Here is a 24,122-nt window from a genome sequence, read left to right on the forward strand (position 1 = left end):
ATAAACACATTTTATTGATTAAAAAATGCTAAAACCAAATCAGTTATTGCAGCTAATGTAAATCTAATCTAACAATGTAGCTACATTCACAAGTTACTGTTTCATTTAATCATTTTGTTAATTATATTTTATTTTTTTTACCCAGTAAAATACTCTATTTCTGAATGGAATAATATCATAATAATAAAAATTAAACTACATCTACCGTTCTTAATACAAATTATTTTTCTTCTAAGAAATAAATTTAATAACATTACAGGCTGCTATGGATGAGAGATGTCTCCGAATTTCCTTTGGGGTACATTGTGTTAAAAATATTTACTGTAACACAAAACATGAAACGCTCATTGAAGAGCAGGGGGATGGGGCTGATTTTGCACCAACAGACTCTCTGGTGATAAATTTTCAAAACAGTTTAGCACCAATTTTCAAAACAATTTGCACCCCTGACAAAAAATATGTGCTATGTTTGAAGTAGACTAGAATCCTGAGTGCTTTGAACTTGTGAATTATATAAAATAATAAAGTCTAACAAACTAAGGTACAGCCACTAATTTATAAAGGTTCATCACAATAGGGAAGGAGATCAATTCAGTCTGTAGTAGTGTGGTGTGAAACAAACCCACTGACCTCCCTTAATACATCCTACTGTCTCACAAAACACCTCTGTGCTCTGTGTCTGACAATCACCCTGGATCGTCCCAGAATGGCCACTTACAGTAAGTCTGTCTCTGCTGTAGCCAGTGGAATAGGTCCTCAGTGGAGGCTGGTTGATTCCTTGACGTATAGTTTGATCTCAGTTAAAAAGTGGTTAATTTAAGAATGAATGAAAGTGTCAGTGAAGTTCTATCCTCAGTATGTTGGTGCTTTCTGTTTGTATTCCTTGTTTACTTGTCCATGTTAACTTTCAAGAGCATACTACCTGTAACTGTTACAGCTGTGATGCCTTTGCATGAGAATCAATGTCTAACCCTGAAACCACTTCCAACGACACAAATGTGTACTACAGAAACTTGATTTTTAATAAGAATGAAATTAAAAATATATTGAATATTAACATACTTACGTTTTCTTTACTTATTCAATTATTATTTGTTTATATAGCAGACGCCTTTATCCAAGGCAACTTACAGAGACTAGGGTGTGTGAACTATGCATCAGCTGCAGAGTCACTTACAATTACGTCTCACCCGAAAGACGGAGCACAAGGAGGTTAAGTGACTTGCTCAGGGTCACACAATGAATCAGTGGCTGAGCTGGGATTCAAACTGGAGACCTCCTGCTTACATGCCCTTTTCTTTAACCACTGGACCACACAACCTTCTATTCACAATGACGTCACAGAACTCAAAGGTATCAAAAAATGTATTATTCATACAAAGTGTTTAAACATTCAACATAATGACTAAAGAGTCTATCCTATATTTTGTCTGTACATGCATGGCATAGACATTACACTAGACTGATTTATCAGTGGTCAGGGGCTCTGTGATGCAAGGCTTGTGCTCAGGTGCCTGTAATCTTTGTTGCCGCTGTTGCCTTGAGCTCTGCAGGGCAGGATATTGAACATCAAACATTCCCTTCTGGGTCTGAAAGGTCATGTAAACAGAGACACTGACTTGCTAATAGATCTTGTTTTCAATGGATTATTCATTAAGCTCCTACATCCCCGTGGATGTTTCAGAGGCAGTACCCCCTCCCCCCTCTAAAGGAAGCATATAAAGCTCAGCACATTTCTTCAGACTCAGAAGTACTGTCCACACAGCACTGCATGCTTCTACCAGCAGCTTCTCCTGAGGATCTTTCTGAGAGGTAATTTGAAAAATAATATTTTAATGTATGTGTGCCTTTAATCTCATGTTATTGTGCTATTGTAAACATGTTATTGGGTCCTGATTCTGTGTATCTTTATTATTTGTTTATTGATTTATTTGGGAGATTCCTTTATCCAAGGCGAGTTACAGGTGTTACAGGGCAGTACAGGCTTACAAGGTCAATATTTAAATACACTATAGTGCAAATTAAATTACTAAAGTACAATATGAAATAAGATGCAAGTTAGGATGACAGCAATTTATATCTACAGTGAGAGAGTCGTAGTGCAATAACAGTGCATCTGCTGTACATGTTGTATTTTTATTTTTTTGTTTTATATATATATATATATATATATATATATATATATATATATATATATATATATATATATAGTTGTAATACTAGTATTTGTATTGATCAAAATCAAGTATATTCACAAAGCTTAAACTTGTGAGTCATTTAAAGAATGCTAGCTAATCATAGAAATGTTCGAAGCTTCTTTAACAGTCTGAAAAAGTGCATCTTTGCTGCACCCCTAAAACATTGCTGCTCTCTGGCCAGTGGAGAAGGGATGTCCAGTTGTTATAATATGTATAATACTGGTAACGTGCTTCAAGCGAGAACTACTTTTTTTGATCTGCTTCCCCAGGAGTTGTGTGTGGTTTTACCCAGATTATATGACTGAGTGCTTAGATTATGGGAGAGCTTGTACAGTTGATGACAGCTCCCAGTGTTGCTTCAGAGAGCAGCAGGAGACTGCCTGTGTAGTTACACAATGACATGAAGGGTTAGGATTTGACAAGATGTGTGTGCCTGCACTTAAATCTACCTTTAGGGAATGTAAACAAGCTTGACAGCCCACAGGGTCTGGTTTCTGATGAAGTTCATTACACAGCTTGGTAAACTATAGGACACATGTTGTAAATAGTGGACTAACACTTCAGCAAAACTGGACTGATGTTGAGACACAGCTGTTAAAGAGTAATCACTTGCATATTACAATCTCTGTCTTTTTACATGCATTTGGTTTAGGGTTGAATGTCTTACCATTTAAAGATGACATCTTTTTTAAAATTATGTTGTTATGCTTCAATGCATTTATTCAATTTTAACTATTATGCTTCATCATGTACACTTCAAAATTTAAAAAGGGCATGAATTGGAAAGAGCACAATATATACACTGATTTCATTATTTGCAGCACAAATGTATCCCCTTTTTAAAATAGGAATAGCATATTTAAAGTAATATTAACTGAGATGCTTTAGATGATGTGATAATCAATTGCACAGTTATACCACCTGTATTTTCCCGATTCTAATCTTCATACTAATATGTTTTTTTATGTATTTATTTGCAGGTATTTTCAAGAAACAGCTATGGAGAAAAAGAACTCATCCTACATTACAGTGTTTACCCTTTCTGGATTAAATGAATCAAGCACAAATAAATATATCTATTTTTCTTTCACTCTCCTAGGTTATCTCTTTATCATTTGTGTTAATTTAACTCTAATTGTAATAATAGCTCTTGAAAAGACACTTCATGAGCCCATGTATTTTTTCCTCTGTAATCTGAGTGCTAATGCACTGTATGGAACTGCTGGTTTCTTTCCTAAACTACTGTTTGATTTTCTGTCTGATACGCATGTCATCTTGTATTCTGGGTGCCTCCTACAAATATTTGTCATCTACAGTTTTTCTACGTGTGAATTATCAAATTTAACAGTGATGGCATATGATAGGTATGTGGCAATATGCAGGCCCCTGGAGTACCATGCTATCATGTCGCCTTTGACGACTGGTAAATTAATACTGTTTTCTTGGATTTTTCCATTCTGTTGTTTATGTGTTAGTATTCTATTGATTTTCAGGTTGCCTTTATGTGGCTTCCACATTAAAAAACTATATTGTGACGGCACGTCAATTATGAAATTATCTTGTGTAGAGACTACTGGTAACAATGTATATGGATATGTTCTAATATGTATATTCTTTGCACATTTCCTTTTTATTTTATTTTCCTACATGAAAATACTCAGAGCATGCCAGGCATCTAGTATAGCAATGAGTAAATGTTTGCAGACCTGTTTGCCACATTTGTTGACGGTGATCAATTACTTTATTGCCTTGCTTTTTGATTTCATGTACAGTAGATACAGTTCATATGATGTGCCACAGGTTTTACACAATCTCCTGTCAGTGGAATTTCTAATCGTCCCCCCTATTTTCAATCCTGTCATTTATGGTTTAAACCTTCAAAAGATCCAGAACAAAGTCACAAGAATGTGCAGCAGAAACAAAGTAATTCACACTTAATAGATTCCAGATGTAGTTGCTACTATCGCCTTACATTTGTAAGATATCAAAACTTTCAACTGTATATTGCTTTCTATAATTAATAGAATTGTATTAACTATTTCATGAAAGACACACTTTATTGTAATGAAAAATGGATAGAAAGTTGAGTAGTTTAGTAAGATATGTGCTTATACATACAGGGTTATTTCATTTGTAATTGACTCAAGAAAGTAACAGATTCAGGTGAGTTAAATGGACCTGATGCACTTTTTCAACCTCATTGTAAACCTCTTTTAAACCCTTGCTTTGTTAATATAAACTGAAATGCTTATTTATTAAGGGTCACCAATTGCTAAGGGTAGCTTCACATTTTATATAGAAAAATATATTATAAAAGGAACCAAATGTCCTGTATATATATTGCACATTTATTTTGTACACAATACTACTGCAATTTAGATGCTTGAAATCAGCCTTGCTTCCTTAAACCATAAGCTTGTACAACACTTTTGATTGTAATTTTTTTTTTTTTCCCTAGACGCCACAGCCCTCTGACACAGCTCAGTGAAATGTGTTTGATTGAGCAACACGTACTGAGTAGTGCACATGAAATTAGCATTAAAGGAGTGATATCCAATCAGGTAGAACACAGCAGAAAATATTTTGGTTCTTTGTTTAAAAATGTTATTTAGGATATTTCAAATAGACCTTTTCCTGATACCTAATCACTTCATGTCCAATGGTCTAGCTATAACCATACTGTACCATCTAACCCTGAGCACAGGAACTGAATAGATACCTGATAGCAACAGTGTTATTGTACCAGTGGGTAGCTGTGACTTGGATAACTAGGTTAAGCACTGGCAGGTATTTGCTGTAAACAAGTTAGAAAACAATAGGAAAACAATGGAACTACATTTCAATATGGCTGTAATAATGATAATATAGAAGAAAATTCAAAACTTTGGAAAGTAGGACACATTTCAACAGGAAAACATTATGGCAACTACAAAAACAAATCACAAAATATGTTGAGTTTGATTTCACAATGGAACTAAGTAGTACTGCATTACAGGCAGACTTTTCCAATCTACTATTATTATTTTTAGTTTACAGAAGCTTAGAGATTCTATTGGCTTTTTAAAGAGGTCTCGATGCTATTTGTACAGTATCTCAAACTGATTTGTACTGCATTTATTTGAATGAATTGTGTCTGTATTTGCAAACTGGAGGAATAAAGTAAAACAAATAAAAACACCATCTTCCACTATTGAACAATCAATTCAATACCATTGTGAAATTATCACCCATGATATAAACTATTATTTTGTATTAATAAAAACATTTAATCAAAAATGAACTTGACAGCTCCAAAAAAGTTTTAAACACATACAGTGAAAAAAATATGCAGATCTTGTTGATCCATTGCCTTTTAAATGCATTACTCTCCTGTGAGCGGTGTGAATGAAACGTGTGCGAACAGGATCCTTTTTCTCAAACAAAGCATAAATACAACTCTGACAAAAGTGACACCTCTGGTGGCTGTAGTGCTATTTCATGAAGCCATAAGTGACATCACTTGGTGTCATCGGTGCGGTGAATTTAACAGCAGTTTGCTGAATCAACATAGCTGATAATAATAATGGAAAGGTTGCTGCTGCGGCATGCAAGGCTGTGGTGGACCTGTGCGAGCTGAAAGCTTATTGGGACGAAGATTTAGTTGTCTTTAACCGACTAATTAGGAGCTAGCTTGTTGTTACATTAAAATGTAGAAAACAGCTAGCAGGCAACTGTAAATATTTATAAATATGATTAATGGATACACTTTCAAATACGGTTCGGACACTTTTTGCAACTTTGTAACATATTTGTTTGAAGTATAAAAGGACAAATAACATACACGATAAAAAAAAAAAAATCTGTTCTCTCTTTCATATCGAATTCTTGTACCACCGGCTCAGTCGGCTACTCTGGATAAGTTGGCAAATGTGATATTGTTTAACAATATGTTTATTAGCGCTGTTATATATTTGTTAAAAATACTCCATACCCATTTTCAAGAGATTTTAACATCTCTGAATCTACAATTACATTGAAAATAGTATCTCCTTACAAGACAAACTTCCACAGTGGCAGCGGCCATTTTGGTTTTGCTGCAGTTCACTGACTCTCAACCCAAGACATTCCTGCCCTTGAGGTAGGTAATGCTGAGCTCTCTATACCAGAGCTGCCGAAGGCCCCTTCCTGGGATGACGCACTCGGTCCCACCCACTGAGGGTATAAAACCGTCACTCACAGGAAGATCTCCCTCTTTTTCCATCGAACCTGTGAGGACGTGGTTGGTGGTCGTCTTCTCTTTCAGGAAATCAGGGTTATGGTAAGTAACCTAACGTTCCCTTTCAATTCGAAGACAACCACCAACATTATGTATGGGATAATGTATACCAGAGCCGTTGCGAGGGAGAAGGAACGGCAGCATATGAGGGACGCACAAGCACTGCCTAACCCAGAGGTTAGCGGTGTGAACTTACACCCTCAAGGACCCTTGTGCCTACAGAAGGCAAAGTAGGGTCTATCACATTAATACGGCAGAACCTGGATAAAGTATGTAGCGTAGCCCAGCTAGCCGCAGTACAAATATCAGACATCGAGGCACCTTTGAAAAGGGCCCAAGATGTAGCCAACCCTTTAGTTGAGTGTGCAGCTACCGTACTAGGTGGGGCAAGCCAGCACCATTATCCACAGTCCAGTGTGACAGACGCTGCTTAGAGAGGGGCTGTCCTAGGGTCCGTGTTCTGTGACAGACAAAGAGCTGGTCAGATTGACACAGAGCTCTTGTCCTAAGCACGTAACATCTCAATGCCCGCACTGGGCAGAGGAAATTCAATCTCTCATCCTCCATTGAAGCAAACTGAGGTGGATGAAAAGACTCCAGTTCCACAGACTAGTTAATGTTGAAAGCTGTAATCACCTTGGGGAGGAAAGCAGGGTTGATGCGCAGCGATACCCTGCTGCCATCCTCCCAAATACGCATGCAGGAGCTGTGCACCAAGCATCAAGCAATTTTTGCAGGAACTGCAATATGACTGGCATAGGGCAAGTGATGGGGTCATGGTTTCTAGCCAGACACCAAGCTTGTAAATACTTCCACTTATAGGTATACAAAGACCTAGTGCAGTCCGCCCTAGCTCTCTGCTTTCTACTCACAACCGTGTCCAATAGCCCTAGGGCTAGCCAGCGGCCCCTTACAGGGGCCAGACCCATAGCTGGAACCTGCCTGGTTCCAGGTGCCAAAGAGAGCCTTTCACCTGACTGAGGAGATCCAAACGAAGTGGAATCTCCCATGGCTGGCTATGCAACAGCTGGCACTGGGTCGAAAACCACATTTCTCCTGGGCGACTTAGGAGCCACTAAGAGAACTGATGCTTTCTCTAACCAGACTTTTTCTAGAAAAGCTGGGAGCAGAAAAGCGTACAAAAACGCTTTGGCCCACTCGTGGGCTGCTTTCAGCTCCCACGCATTTATGTGCAGGGATGTCCAGCGATCCGACCAGGGTCCGGGAACTCCTCTACCGTCCCCCCAACCAGAGTTGGGTGCGTCTGTCATCACCAATTGACAGTTGTGCATCAGTCCTATCCTTGCGCCTCCGCTCAGATGAGAGGCTTGACTCCACCAGCGTAGGGCTTCACAGCATAGGCGAGACATGGTCAGCTGATGGTGTCTGTCGCGCTTGGGGTTCTGCCGAAGGCACTGAGCCATACTTGGATTGGGCGCTTGTGGAGTAACACTGGTTGGGTGGGTGATGAAGACAAGGCCATCAGACCCAATAGTTTTTAACACAACACCAATTGTACTGTGAACCATTGTTGAACAGGGCCAGACAGTTGCAAATGGCAGCTACTCTGTCGTCCGACAGGTAGGATTGCACTGTGTGGGCCACTGCTCCTTCCTGCGACTGGGCAGACCAACCAGTCGTTCAGGTAATTCATCACCCTGATCACTTGCAGCCACAAGGGAGCTAGGATGGCATCCATGCACTTTGAAACATGTGGGGGGCTAAGGAGAGGTTGAATCACAGCACAGAAACTCAGGATGCTCCCCTATAAGGCAAAGCGGAGATACTTCCTGTGTGCTGGACGAATAGGAACGTGGAATCCACGTTCTTTCGGTCCAGTGTAATAAACCATTCACCCAGCCGGACAGTCTGGCAAGTACGGCAGACGCCAGCGTCTCATTCTCTACCTGCCGAGACGCCTTGCGCTGCAGCAATTCCTCAACCGCTGGTCCAAAGTAATGGTCAGGGGAGGTAGGGGCTGCTTTTGAAGGAAGAAGCCTCCTTCTCATGAGGCCGAGACATAATCACATCATGGTCCTCCGAAATCTGGTTCCGTAACATCCGGAGCAACCACCAGCAGCGATAACCTGGGTCTGGACCGCGTTCAGTCACACAACATGGCAGCACATAGCGTATGCCAGGGTGGAGCACAGGCTCAAGGAGCTGGGGCATATTATTTCTTTTTAACTGCAAAGGCAGTAATAGGAAAACATACAGGCTTATACACATAGCCATTCAGCTATGGGAGAAACACATTCACCCTGCCAGGCGGGTGACCAAGCGCGCCGAGTAGGCGGGCTGAAACAAGCTGGCGGATTCAACTCAACAGCGGGACACAGCACAGCGAGGCAGATCCGGTGGAGGATCACGCGTCTCTTTTTCTTTTTAAACTGCAATAGCAGAGGAAAAACACAAAACAGCGATCGCTGTAAGGTTTTAAGCGATGTAGGCTGTTACACAGAAAAAGAGTAAACACAGCGTAGGGGTGTCTAGCCTGGACTACGTGCAGTCACACGACCAGAACAGCGCGTAGCCTACAGCGAAGTGGAGCACCGTCTACAGGCAGAGGGCAACGAGACACCTCGTACACCGAGCACCCGAGGACGCTATGCGCACTGATGTAATAGACACCTGCCTACCGAGCACCATGCGCACAGAGTACTGTAAGCACTACATGTACCATGCGCTCTTGCACTAGCTTTGTACCAAGCACCGCACGCAGAGGGTACCCTGTGGGATGATGGAGTTGCAGGCCATACAGGGATGGGACGCCTGACTTTGTGCATTAGCACTGAGGCACTGCTCGCACTATGTTGAACGCTGGTAAGTGTACACTCACTAGTGTTACATCAACGTATTAAGCAGTGTGGAGTAGCGGTTAGGGCTCTGGACTCTTGACCGGAGGTTCGTGGGTTCAATCCCCATCGGGGACACTGCTGTTGTACCCTTGAGCAAGGTACTTTACCTAGATTGCTCCAGTAAAAAAAAAACAACTGTATAAATGGGTAATTGTATGTAAAAATAATGTGATATCTTGTAACATTGTCTGCTAAGAAATAAATAATAATAATAATAATAAAAATAATAAAAATAATAATAATAATAATAATTAACACTGCACACTGTGCGCTGAGTACCGTGGGCACGTAGTGCACCACGTACGGTGTCGCGTATGAGCACTAGTGTAGAACCAGTTTACCTATGCATGTGCACTATGTACACCGCGTGCACAGGTTTCACAGGTACCGCGCAGCACCGTGCGCTATGCGCTAGGTTGAGCAGTGCTTACGGAACGAGCGCAACGTGCACCGCGTGCACTGCTTGACCTGTGCGTCCCAAGCGCCGTGCGCACTGCGTACCGTACACTACGTGTACTGCGTACCGTGCGGCACCGTACTAGAGTGCTAAAGGTACTAGCACTTACGTACACGTGCACTGTACGTACCGAGCACTGCGCACACCGAGTACTGGGGCACGACGCACACCGCGTACCGTGCAACGCTATTGTGCACTACCACAGAGGCGCTGGTACCAATCACTGCTTGTTAGTGGGTACCGTACACTACGTGAACTGCGTACCGTGTGGCACCTGCACTAGAGCGGTAGAGGTGCAAGCACTTGCGCACCAGTTGATGCACCGGTGAATTTAACAACAGTTCGCTGAGCAACTCCTGGTGAATTTAACGGTTTGGTGAATCCGCTTTACATCGGTGCATGCAGTGAATTTAACAACACACTCGTATAAATTGCACGTTTTGATTGGACGGTCCCATTATTTTGTTGTGCTTTATACCAGCCATTCAGCACTTTTCATTTTGTATTATGTCCAATCAGAAGTCACAGCCCAGTGAAAGGGGTGGAGTTTGAGCAGACACTGCTTCAGTTTATTGACAAATAAACAGTATAAACTTAAATGTGTTTAAATACTGTAATGTAAATCAAATGTTATGTTTTATGTTTGGCAAAATGCATTTAAGAACTGTTAATTATGAACAATTTTTCATTTACAAAAAAAGATTTACACTACAACAGGTCGCATTATAACAGGGCAACACTGTATTTTGAATATTTTGACATTTCTTCCATAAAATACAACTCGAGTTGCTGTGTAAATACACATGCAACCCGATAAGGAAATGGGGCCTAGTATAAGTTATGCCATCACTATACGAAATTTTATTTTAAAATAATAATAATAAGTATTTTATATTTTTTCCTTTTAAAGGGTTCTTGGCAGTCAGACCAATAGAAACCATTTCACAGAAAGTAAGGGAACTGAAAACTGCTGCTTTCATTGCATGCCATACTAAACAGTGGATCACCTCGGAGAATTAGCTGAAAAAATTGTGCGGAAAGGATGTGAAACTACACAGAACCAAACGCACAGCACTCATCAACAAAGTAATTGGTTCTGGAAATGCAGTAAGATTTACTTAAAGACATTGGTGATTCAGCTTGTAATAGATGAAACAACAGACATTAGGACTGACAAGCAGTTGTGTGTAGTTATCTGCTACTTCAGCAAGCCTCTGGACAAAATAATTTCTTAGGATGATACATTTGGAAGGTGAGAACTCTGAAGCCATTTCAGCTGCTTTGCTTCAGTTCATTGACAAATGTGGTCTGAAATTTTCTAAATGCTTTGGAATTGGCACTGATGGATGCCGTGATGATCGGAAGGCATAATTCAGTGTTCACACGTCTACAGAAAGAAAATCCCAACCTTGTGTTGATAAAATGTGCGTGTGTCATTCTTTACAATTGTGTGCCAGTAAAGCTGTTGACACGATGCCTAGGAATATCAAGTTCTTGATTTTGCATACATATGGTTTACCCACAGCAGTCAACGCCAGCGACAATATGCAAAAGTCTACCAACTAATCAACGATGGTACTGCACCTTTAAAAATACAACAACAAGATGGCTCGCTATCTACAATTGCAGTGCTAGAATATTATCTCAATGGGATGAACTGAAATTGCACTTTCATCGTAGTAAAGATAAACGTAGATGTTATGAAGCTGAGATTCTGTTTCAAATGTACAGCAATCCTGTAAACAAACTGTACTTGCAGTTTGTGACTCTGATTCTAAGTGAATTTTCAATATCAACAATCTTTTCTAGCTTGAAGAAGAGAACCAGCGTCTGACGCTCACTTTGTAAATGTAGATCTCACTGACAAAAGTAAATTCCTCTCCATTGTCACTGTTGATTCTGGGGTCCAATTTCACCTGACTGCAGAAAGAGCTGCAGTGAAAAGTGACCGGTTGCATGAAAACATTGCCTTGTGGAAGTCATTGACTGTAACCGCTCAGCTTCAAATTTAAAGTTGGTCTGAAACGTCTAGGTTATATGATTATGAATAGCAAATGAATATCGAACTTCAAACCAATTTTACCACTGGCAACGCCATGTTGCTGGTTTGTTTAGAACCAGGTTTGTGGTTGTTAAGCCCGTTGCTAAACAAATGACGCATTGACTTTCCTTGAGTATTCAAATGGGGCGGGGCAATATTGGATTTCATTTTAATTACCCCAACAATGATTCTAAAAGGACTGACAATGATTCTAAAAGGATGTTGCTAATACAGGATAATCTAAATGTTTTGGTGCTTTTATATCTCTGAAATTCTCCGATGACTATCCTGGAAATCGCTAGATTTGTAGCTAGTTGCTTTTGACAAAGAATGTCACCAAGTCAGCCCTTAAAGTCACTAGATTTAGTGACAAGTTGGCAACACTGCTCCACAGTCATTATTTATGTGATTTAGCACCCAAATACCACGCACATTCCAGACGTTATAGGAAGTGCGTGTCTAAAACGTTGTACGACTTCAAAGGAAGGGTAAATCACCTTTTCATGCTGAAAAGCTGTACAATTGACCAAAAACTAATTTTTGTTTTGCATGGAAACATATCCGGAAGTCGCATCGTGTTAGTGTTTTCTTTTTTTTTTTTGTTACGGTACACCATATGTTCAACATTTCAAATTTTTCCCATTTGCATAAAAACTGTTTAATAGTTAAGTTGTTTTATAAGCAAGGTTATAAAAAATACTGAAGCTACTACAAATAAAATAAAAAAAATACCTTTTAAAATAAATACATAAATAACGAAGCTGATTACACTTTGTTCCTTCTTTTTTCTTGAAAGAGCAACAAGTTTATTTTATTACAACTTGTAAGGTTTCGTTATAACTATGTTTTATAGTATTTGATGATTTCTTACTGTAAACTGCTCTTTATATTTTCATGTTTTTACTGTTTAATTGTATTTTTATTAATAACCTGTTTATTTGTTTTATACTTACAGAAAACACAACAAGTAATCAGAGTACAGTAGGACAACACTAATCAACAAATAACAAAGCATGACTAGGGATTGTCCTGTTTAAGAGCCCGCACCCTCAATGCGCCAACATAGTTACATAAAGTATAAACGTACAATCTACCAACAATCCAGAGTAACGTAATGCTGAAGACAAGTAGATAGAAAAAAAGAAAAAAGGAGAAAAATAAATAAAAGAAAATAAGAAATACAAAAATTAAAGAAAGGAAAGGAAAGAAAACAAAATTAGAGAATAATAGAAAAGAAGAAAAAAGGAAAATAACTCCCAGCTCGGCACTCGCTAACAGCAAAGGGAGGAATCAGGGCACAAACCAAATGAATCTTAAGTTATTAAAGTTCAAGCTGTTCAGTGTAGGACAGAAAGGGTTGCCATGCAGTGCAGAACTTTTTGGTAGACCCACATAAGTAAATTTAATTTTTTCTAATTTGAGAAACTGCATGACATCTCCAATCCAACGGCTGTATGAGGGAAGGGCTGACTGCTTCCAATTGAGCATGACAAGACATCTAGCCAACAATGTGGTAAAGGCCAAAACATCAGATTGGAATCTAGTTAAAGGGATATCCTCAGGAACTACTCCAAAAAGAGCTATTAAAGGGGATCGGTCAATGGGCAATTCAAAAACATTAGAAATGGTGTCAAAAATACACTTCCAAAAAGGAACAACCTGGAGCATTACCAGAACAAATGAAAAAGTGAAGCAGGTTCTTGTTTGCATCTATTACAAGCTGGGTCTAAATCTGGGTACATTTTTAACATTTACTTCTTCATGAAACTCCTCTCTATTTGTGCCAAAAATTCTAAAGCATAATTTTCATTACCATTCATTTTTTCAAATCTTATTCCCAATAAATATGCTTTTTCAAGACATGATAGAACTCTCTTTTTCCTCCCTTTACCTGCAATATTCTTAAATTGATCTTGTATCTCTTAATTTCTTATCTGCCATTATTTTTTAACAATATTCTTGCCAGTACTGCCTTTTTCTACTGCTGATTCCTCTTTATGCCATTGTTTTAGCTTTATTATATTGTATGAGTGTTTCCTTATTCATTTTTTTTCTTTCTTTAATGCTTTTTTTCTTTGTTTTATAACTTCATCACATTTCTTATTCCACCATGGAACTGCTATTTTTTTTTCTTTATTAGAATAGATTATTTTTGCTGCCATATTTAGTCCCTTTATTATGTTCTCGTTAAATTCATCAGTATCTTCTGATATTTCAATACTTCCTCAAATTTCACCCAATTAGCTCAATACCTTCCATCTCGTTTTTAATTAATTTTCTATTAATCGTAATAATTGGATCATGATCACTACCCATATCATTGTCATCCAATATGTTCCTCTCACATTTATTAAATCCAACGTACTCATTTCCCCTGTTCTTACATGAACACGCATTAATTTTTATTATTTAATATACAGAGGTTCAATTACATCTTCTATCATCCTCCCGGTTACCATCTGTAAAACTACTTCCTCATATTGTATGATGACTATTAAAGTCTCCACAAAACACCATTTTTTGCTTTTCTCCTTCCATTAATTGTAATACATCCCCTTTAGTATTTTCTACATGGATTATAGAAATGTATTATTTTCACCTCTCCTTTTTCAGCCTTTTACTACATTAACTTCTAATCTCGTCTCTACCTTACCTTCTGTAAATATTAAATTTTCTCAAATCCCAATACAGCACCCCCCCCCCCCCCCTCCCACCATCTCTATGCTTTCTAATTAATACAAATCATGGAATTTTAAAATGAAGCTTTGGAATCAACCATGTTTCTTGTATATATGAAAAATATACATTTATTCTTCTTTCTCAATATATTTCTTATATTCCTGCCCACTTGCAATGAGACTTCTTGTGTTCTACTGCAATATTGTTATAGCCATTACATAATCCCCTCCACCCACTTCCACGCTCACTTCCAATATTTGCATTTACCTGTTCTATGGTCATTCCTGTCATCTCTAGATAGTTTTCTCCTGCTTTATTATTTCTGTTTGTTAACTGTGCAGTTTATCACCTTCACTATGAAATTAATAAACTATGGGTGACATGTATCAAGCGTTTGCACCAGGCCTTAAAATTGTCCCGTATGTATCACGACACTTTTGGCAGGTTAAGGCCGTGTTAGCACCAGCAAAATGCGCTCCGCCATGCAATGCGCTCCGCCGCTCATTAGCCTTGCATTTTAAGAGCTCATTTGTAAATGAAGTCTATGATTTTAAAATGAGATTTACGAAGCGGCAGAACAGCAGTGCCGGCCCTAAAAGGGTCCACAGATAAAACCGATTTCAAATTGGTCTTATTTGGGTGCAAAGAAAAAGTCAGAAAGCAGCTGATAAGAAAAAGCATTATGGCATCAGTCATATAGGGGCCCGGAAAATTCACGATATTTTTAAAAGTAATTCACTAATGACAATAAAAAAAAAAAAAAATAAATAATAATAAAAAAAAAATACGAATTTCACAGTGTCACAAAACCACCATTTTATAAAATAATAACAATAATAATAGTTATATTTACATTATATTCTATATGTAAGTTGCCTAAAATGTCTTATCATTGATAGTTCATCAAGAACATCACCCAAAAACCAGGGCTAGCAGAGGTACTGTAGCGCTGCTTCTACTTGATAAAATTACTAAATCAATAGGGGAGGTGAAGAGTAATGTAAAAAACTGTAAGGAAAATAAAATGCCTATTTTTTCACGGTAGGCATATAAGAGATGTACTAAAACTGCTGGCAATTGCGACACTTACAATTGCATCAATTTGTTAAGAACTTTTCAAAGCACATTTTAAACAGTTGCAATTGTTGCTGGCATTTCCCAGTCTGCTTTTTCTCATGCATTGCCAGTTGTGCTCAATGCTTTCTTGAGGTAAACACCCAAATACCTATTTTTCCCTAAAAGCAGGATGTACTTACAAGGATTGAAATGACATTTCTGGTTTCAGCAACGTGTTGGGAGCAATAGACTGCACACATGTGCTGCTAACCCCTCCAGCACATTCTGAGCATCTGTACAAGAACAGGAAACACAACTAATCTATTAATGTGCAGGTGGTTTGTAATTGTGCACAGTTTAACACTGCACCACTGACTAACTGAAATAAAAAAAACCTGACAGTATACATTTGGCTTATAGGCTACTCAAGATAATATGAATTAGTGGTATAATGCAAAATGTGTTGCTGGTCCTTTGAAATTCATATCAACAAGGAACTTGCCAATGTGGCACCATAATCTATTTTCTGATAATTGTCTAGGCTACTAACTAAGCCAAGTTTTAAAAAAAAAAAAAAACCTCTTTTATTTGCATTGTACTCCAATGTGTACAATGCAGCAGCATGGTTTATTTTGTGTTACCGGTAGGCTACAGGCTAAAGTAAAAAGAAAGTGTGCCAGGTATTCATTTGATTTTACTACTGTACTGTATACTGTATAGGACTACTGTATATATTTATATTCATAATGTAAAGTGTAGCTTACCCAAAATACATTAGTACTATTTCAGTGTAATGATTTATACATTTAAAATACATTGAGCACTATAAATGTATGTGTGTGCGATTTTATTGTATTTTTTTAAACCGACAAACATGTCCGGTTTATCGAGGGGCTACTGTATGATTAGGAAGAGCTTTTTGATAGAAGCACATTTTTTATTTGGGGGTGAAGGTGGGGGACCCACTATAGAATCTGATTGGATTAAACTGCCTTTCAATATTTATTTGAAAAAATGTTGCACGACTCTCACACAAAATGTATACTTTGTGAATTGTTGCAATGAAAATGCAATTTGCGGTATATTTTGCGCTGCGACTGGCCCATCTTAGTACATCTATCCCTTAGCTTACAGCAGGTAGTTTAAACGTTTACAACAGTCCTTACTCAGTAGGATTGAGTTCGTACCACACAAATCACTGTTGTTTTTTAAACTGGTGGACTGATGAAACACACTCTGTTTTTAGCTCCAGTGGAAATTATGCAGTACAATATTTTAGTCCATAATGACACCTTAAAACAAAAAAGTGTCATATTGTTTCCAAATTGTTCTGGATCAGAGGTAGAGACTGGGGCACAAACTTGGTACCTCATTCTTATTTTAAAATGAGGCTTTAAAATGGTACATCCCCTATTGAAACTGTCTAATTTATTCATTACTTTTTTTGTTCCTATGTGTTCATTGAAATCCATTATATAAAACCTGGAATAACAATGGAAAATACAGCTTGCATTGAATTGTTTACACATGTAAGATTTGTGGACATGGGTAACAATAAATATGTACTGTCTATTTACAGGTGGAGACTGGAGCACAAACTCCTGTCCGTTCAGTGTCTATACAAAATAGCCCGGCACGTTTCAGCAGACAGTCTATTTAAACAGGATTAAAGACCTGGAATAGCCATGGAAAATGCATCCTTTGTTGAATTGTTTATACTTGTAGGTTTTGGGCACACGGGTAACAATCAATATGTCTATTTTTGTTGTCTCTTTAATAGGGTATCTTTTGATAATTAGTGTTAATTCATGTTTTATTTTATTCATAATTCTAGAGAATAGCCTCCATGAGCCTATGTACATCTGTCTCTGTAATGTATTTATGAATGCACTCTTTGGAACAGCTAGGTTGTTTGCTGCATTCTGGGTGGATATTCTCCGACACCCAGGTCATTTCTTATGCATTTTGTTTTGTTCAAATGTATTTTATGAATCTCTATGCTATTATAGAAATGACAGTTTTATCAGTCATGGCCCATGACAGATATGTAGCAGCGTACATGCCTTTACAATACCACACCATAGTGACAATTCCAAAACAATATATTTGATTGCTGGCTGGATCATCCCTGTGTGTTTGATGATCATTTTAGTGGTACTGGCTGTGATGCTTCCTTTATGTGTAAACATCATTGATAAGCTATATTGTCACACCTGGGCAGCAGTCAGACTTTCTTGCACAGGCACGACTGTTAATAATGTATATGCTTTATTTTCAATATATTTATTTTTCATATCTTTTAGTTTTATTTTATACTCTTCGATAAACACACTCAAAGTCTGCAAAAAAAAAGCTCCAAGGTTCATAGGAATAAAGCTCTACAAACCTGTCTCCCACATTTCATTTCATGCAGTACCTTTTATATTAGTATCTTCATAGACGTGATTCAGAGCCGATTCAGCCTTAAGAAACTGTTGTTTGTGTCATCCCCTCACTGGAATTTCTAATTGTCCCCCCTCTTTTAAACACCATTATCTATGATATGACTCTGCCTGTGATACACAAAACAATTATTAAAATATTAAGAAAAAATCTAATTAGTCCAACTGTAACGTATTCAGATTCTTAATAATTAAAAACATTGCTATCCAGTGCTCTATAGAGTCCAGACACAGATTAAACGGGTACAAGCACAGAGCACATTTATTTAAGTATTCGAATACTTCAGACCATACATAGCCTAGTTCAACAGTTCTGTAACATGCTTTTCACAAAGTCAGGTATGCAGGGCCGGCCTTAAGGCAAGGCAAGCGAGGCGGCCGCCTAGGGACCCCACCCTTTAGAGCTGCCGTGAGATTGAATGTGTTCGTTATGTGCGCGCAAAACACTCGGGGTGCAAAATTGGGGTACCTCATATAGCACCAGCAACATTAAATTCTGGCGCCAGTAGATGTGTTTAGGTAGTAGACTTAACAGGTAACAATACATTGTAAAATAATGTTTCGTGTTCACAAGCCTCTTCATTTATCGCAAAGGTTAAGCTTTGCTAGTTTATAAACACATTTTATTGATTAAAAAATGCTAAAACCAAATCAGTTATTGCAGCTAATGTAAATCTAATCTAACAATGTAGCTACATTCACAAGTTACTGTTTCATTTAATCATTTTGTTAATTATATTTAATTTTTTTTTACCCAGTAAAATACTCTATTTCTGAATGGAATAATATCATAATAATAAAAATTAAACTACATCTACCGTTCTTAATACAAATTATTTTTCTTCTAAGAAATAAATTTAATAACATTACAGGCTGCTATGGATGAGAGATGTCTCCGAATTTCCTTTGGGGTACATTGTGTTAAAAATATTTACTGTAACACAAAACATGAAACGCTCATTGAAGAGCAGGGGGATGGGGCTGATTTTGCACCAACAGACTCTCTGGTGATAAATTTTCAAAACAGTTTAGCACCAATTTTCAAAACAATTTGCACCCCTGACACTGTAGCTGCAGCTCATCATGTCGGCACCTCGCAAGTATGAGTCCTGTGAAAATGCTGCAGGACATGCATGGAAACAGATGAGCTGATACACCATTCCAGTGATGGCTGCTTCTGGTGAATGCAGGTTTTCCAGGCCAAACTGTCAAATGAGAGATTTGATAAAGGGCTTTCCTGCCTCTAAAGCAAGCAAAATGTCTTTGTAATTAATGTTCTTACGTAATTTAGAACATAAAATGAAGAAAGGATTTGATAATGCCCAGTGGTTATATGTTTTTGTTTTTGTTATTATGTATTTACCTGACCTGTCAAAACCCACTTATAGTCGAGCATTACAGTATTTTTCAATAAGCCTATTAGGGCACGGTCATTTTAGAAAAAAATATGTGCTATGTTTGAAGTAGACTAGAATCCTGAGTGCTTTGAACTTGTGAATTATATAAAATAATAAAGTCTAACAAACTAAGGTACAGCCACTAATTTATAAAGGTTCATCACAATAGGGAAGGAGATCAATTCAGTCTGTAGTAGTGTGGTGTGAAACAAACCCACTGACCTCCCTTAATACATCCTACTGTCTCACAAAACACCTCTGTGCTCTGTGTCTGACAATCACCCTGGATCGTCCCAGAATGGCCACTTACAGTAAGTCTGTCTCTGCTGTAGCCAGTGGAATAGGTCCTCAGTGGAGGCTGCTTGATTCCTTGACGTATAGTTTGATCTCAGTTAAAAAGTGTTTAATTTAAGAATGAATGAAAGTGTCAGTGAAGTTCTATCCTCAGTATGTTGGTGCTTTCTGTTTGTACTCCTTGTTTACTTGTCCATGTTAACTTTCAAGAGCATACTACCTGTAACTGTTACAGCTGTGATGCCTTTGCATGAGAATCAATGTCTAACCCTGAAACCACTTCCAACGACACAAATGTGTACTACAGAAACTTGATTTTTAATAAGAATGAAATTAAAAATATATTGAATATTAACATACTTACGTTTTCTTTACTTATTCAATTATTATTTGTTTATATAGCAGACGCCTTTATCCAAGGCAACTTACAGAGACTAGGGTGTGTGAACTATGCATCAGCTGCAGAGTCACTTACAATTACGTCTCACCCGAAAGACGGAGCACAAGGAGGTTAAGTGACTTGCTCAGGGTCACACAATGAGTCAGTGGCTGAGCTGGGATTCAAACTGGAGACCTCCTGCTTACATGCCCTTTTCTTTAACCACTGGACCACACAACCTTCTATTCACAATGACGTCACAGAACTCAAAGGTATCAAAAAATGTATTATTCATACAAAGTGTTTAAACATTCAACATAATGACTAAAGAGTCTATCCTATATTGTGCCTGTACATGCATGGCATAGACATTACACTAGACTGATTTATCAGTGGTCAGGGGCTCTGTGATGCAAGGCTTGTGCTCAGGTGCCTGTAATCCTTCTTGCCGCTGTTGCCTTGAGCTCTGCAGGGCAGGATATTGAACATCAAACATTCCCTTCTGGGTCTGAAAGGTCATGTAAACAGAGACACTGACTTGCTAATAGATCTTGTTTTCAATGGATTATTCATTAAGCTCCTACATCCCCGTGGATGTTTCAGAGGCAGTACCCCCTCCCCCCTCTAAAGGAAGCATATAAAGCTCAGCACATTTCAACAGACTCAGAAGTACTGTCCACACAGCACTGCATGCTTCTACCAGCAGCGTCCACATAAGCACTGCATGCTTCTACCAGCAGCTTCTCCTGAGGATCTCTCTGAGAGGTAATTTGAAAAATAATATTTTAATGTATGTGTGCCTTTAATCTCATGTTATTGTGCTATTGTAAACATGTTATTGGGTCCTGATTCTATGTATCTTTATTATTTGTTTATTGATTTATTTGGGAGATTCCTTTATCCAAGGCGAGTTACAGGTGTTACAGGGCAGCACAGGCTTACAATGCAAGGTCAATATTTAAATACACTATAGTGCAAATTAAATTACTAAAGTACAATATGAAATGAGATGCAAGTTAGGATGACAGCAATTTATATCTACAGTGACAGAGTCGTAGTGCAATAATAGTGCATCAGCTGTACATGTTGTATTTTTATTTTTTTGTTATATATATATATATATATATATATATATATATATATATATATATATATATATATATAGTTGTAATACTAGTATTAGTATTGATTAAAATCAAGTATATTCACAAATCTTAAACTTGTGAGTCATTTAAAGAATGCTAGCTAATCATAGAACTGTTCGAAGCTTCTTTAACAGTCTGGAAAAGTGCACCTTTGCTGGGATTTTCAGTTGTTATAATATGTATAATACTGGTAATGTTCTTCAATTGATAACTACTTTTTTTGATCTGCTTCCCCAGAAGTTGTGTGTAGTTTTACCCAGATTATATGACTGAGTGCTTAGATTATGGGAGAGCTTGTACAGCTGATGACAGCTCCCAGTGCTGCTTCAGAGAGCAGCAGGAGACTGCCTGTGTAGTTACACAATGACACAATGGGTTAGGATTTGACAAGATGTGTGTGCCTGCACTTAAATCTACCTTTAGGGAATGTAAACAAGCTTGACAGCCCACAGGGTCTGGGTTCTGATGAAGTTCATTACACAGCTAGGTAAACTATAGGACACATGTTGTAAATAGTGGACTAACACTTCAGCAAAACAGGACTGATGTTGAGACACAGCTGTTAAAGAGTAATCACTTGCATATTACAATCTCTGTCTTTTTACATGCATTTGGTTTAGGGTTGAATGTCTTACCATTTAAAGATGACATCTTGTTTAAAATTATGTTGTTATGCATCAATGCATTTATTCAATTTTAACTATTATGCTTCATCATGTACACTTCAAAATTTAAAAAGGGCATGAATTGGAAAGAGCACAATATATACAGTGATTTCACTATTTGCAGCACAAATGTATCCCCTTTTTAAAATAGGAATAGCATATTTAAAGTAATATTATCTGAGATGCTTTAGATGATGTGATAATCAATTGCACAGTTATACCACCTGTATTTTCCCCATTCTAATCTTCATACTAATATGTTTTTTTTATGTATTTATTCACAGGTATTTTCAAGAAGCTATGCAGAAAAAGAACTCATCCTACGTTACAGTGTTTACCCTTTCTGGATTAAATGAATCAAGCACAAATAAATATATCTATTTTTCTTTCACTCTCCTGGGTTATCTCTTTATCATTTGTGTTAATTTAACTCTAATTGTAATAATAGCTCTTGAAAAGACACTTCATGAGCCCATGTATTTCTTCCTCTGTAATCTGAGTGCTAATGCACTGTATGGAACTGCTGGTTTCTATCCTAAACTACTGTTTGATTTTCTGTCTGATACGCATGTCATCTCATATTCTGGGTGCCTGCTTCAAAGATTTGTCATCTACAGTTTTTCCGCTTGTGAATTATCTAATTTAACAGTGATGGCATATGATAGGTATGTGGCAATATGCAGGCCCCTGGAGTACCATGCTATCATGTCGCCTTTGACGACTGGTAAATTAATTATTTTTTCTTGGATTTTTCCACTCTGTTGTGTATGTATTGGTACTCTATTGACTTTCAGGTTGCCTTTATGTGGCTCCCACATTGAAAAACTATATTGTGATAACTGGTCAATTGTGAAATTATCTTGTGTAGAGACTACTGTTAACATTGTATATGGATATGTTCTAATATGTATATTCTTTGCACATTTCATTTTTATTTTATTTTCCTACATGAAAATACTCAGAGCGTGCCGGGCATCTAGTATAGCAATGAGTAAATGTTTGCAGACCTGTTTGCCACATTTGTTGACGGTGATCAATTACATCATTGCCTTGCTTTTTGATTTAATGTACAGTAGATACGGTTCATATGATATTCCACAGGTTTTACACAATCTCCTGTCCGTGGAATTTCTGATCGTCCCTCCTGTTTTCAATCCTATCATTTATGGTTTAAACTTTCAAAAGATCCAGAACAGAGTCACAAGAATGTGCAGCAGATCAAAGTAATTCACACCTAATAGATTCCAGATGTAGTTGCTACTATCGTCTTACATTTATAAGAAATCAAAACTTTAAATAATATATTGTGTTCTGTAATTAATAATAAAGTGCATTAAATATTTTTCATGAAAGACACACTTGATTGCAATACAAAACTGAAAGTGGAGTAGTTTAGTAAGATATGTGCTTATACATACAGGATTATTTAATTTGTAATTGACTCAAGAAAGTAACAGAATCAGGTAAGTTAAATGGACCCGATGCACTTTTTCAACTTCATTGCAAACCTCTTCCTGAACCCTTCTTGGTTTTGTTAATATAAGCTGAAATGCTTATTTATTAAGGGTCACCCATTTCTGAGGGTAGCTTCACATTTTATATAGAAAAATGTATCATCAAAGGAATCAAATGTATTGCAGGCATAAGAGCAGCTTCTGATGTAAAGAAAAGTAAGATTTCATGATTGTATTTAATGTAATGTATTTTAAACTTAAACAGTTTATATCCATGTTAAACACAAGTACAGTACACGTGTACGAAGCAAATACATTGTTGGTCTTGTGATTAAAAACAGTAATTCCAGTCAGCCTTTCAAAGCACATTCATGGACAGGTTAATATGCATGTTTTATCATTTCAGAAACAATAAAGAGATGTATTAAACCATAATTTATTATATGATTTATATTTGTATATAATGTCAACACTAATGCACAACCTTGAATATCTTGTTTTTGTAATATGGCTTAAATACAATTGAATACATATTTTATGTACTGTATAAATACAATATAATATGTATGTATTTTGTTCATGTATTTGATGTACAAAATGCATCCTTACAGCAAAAATAAGTGTTGCATATTGCAAAGGGAAGCATTAAAAGATATAAAGGGAAGCATTAAAAGGTATAAAGAATATATAAAGAGTATATTTTATATATATATATATATATATATATATATATATATATATATATATATAGATAGATAGATAGATAGATAGATAGATAGATAGATAGAATATTATATAGTACT

At 37.3% G+C, this 24,122-nt stretch overlaps 2 protein-coding genes across 2 annotated transcripts; both read left to right on the plus strand.

The window, feature by feature from the left end:
- Positions 1–1,727: 1,727 nt before the first annotated feature.
- Positions 1,728–4,655, plus strand: LOC117968357 (olfactory receptor 6N1-like). Its single transcript, XM_034916056.2, has 2 exons — positions 1,728–1,812; positions 3,179–4,655. Exons 1-2 carry the CDS (start codon positions 1,772–1,774, stop codon positions 4,134–4,136), a joined length of 999 nt encoding a protein of 332 aa, XP_034771947.2. The 5' UTR covers positions 1,728–1,771; the 3' UTR covers positions 4,137–4,655.
- Positions 4,656–20,734: 16,079 nt separating this feature from the next.
- On the plus strand, positions 20,735–23,702 carry LOC117972718 (olfactory receptor 6N1-like). Its single transcript, XM_059028359.1, has 2 exons — positions 20,735–20,820; positions 22,150–23,702. Exons 1-2 carry the CDS (start codon positions 20,780–20,782, stop codon positions 23,090–23,092), a joined length of 984 nt encoding a protein of 327 aa, XP_058884342.1. The 5' UTR covers positions 20,735–20,779; the 3' UTR covers positions 23,093–23,702.
- The last annotated feature ends 420 nt before the right edge of the window (positions 23,703–24,122 follow it).

This window comes from Acipenser ruthenus, chromosome 8, assembly GCF_902713425.1.
Source record: "Acipenser ruthenus chromosome 8, fAciRut3.2 maternal haplotype, whole genome shotgun sequence".
Classification (NCBI taxonomy): Eukaryota; Metazoa; Chordata; class Actinopteri; order Acipenseriformes; family Acipenseridae; genus Acipenser; species Acipenser ruthenus.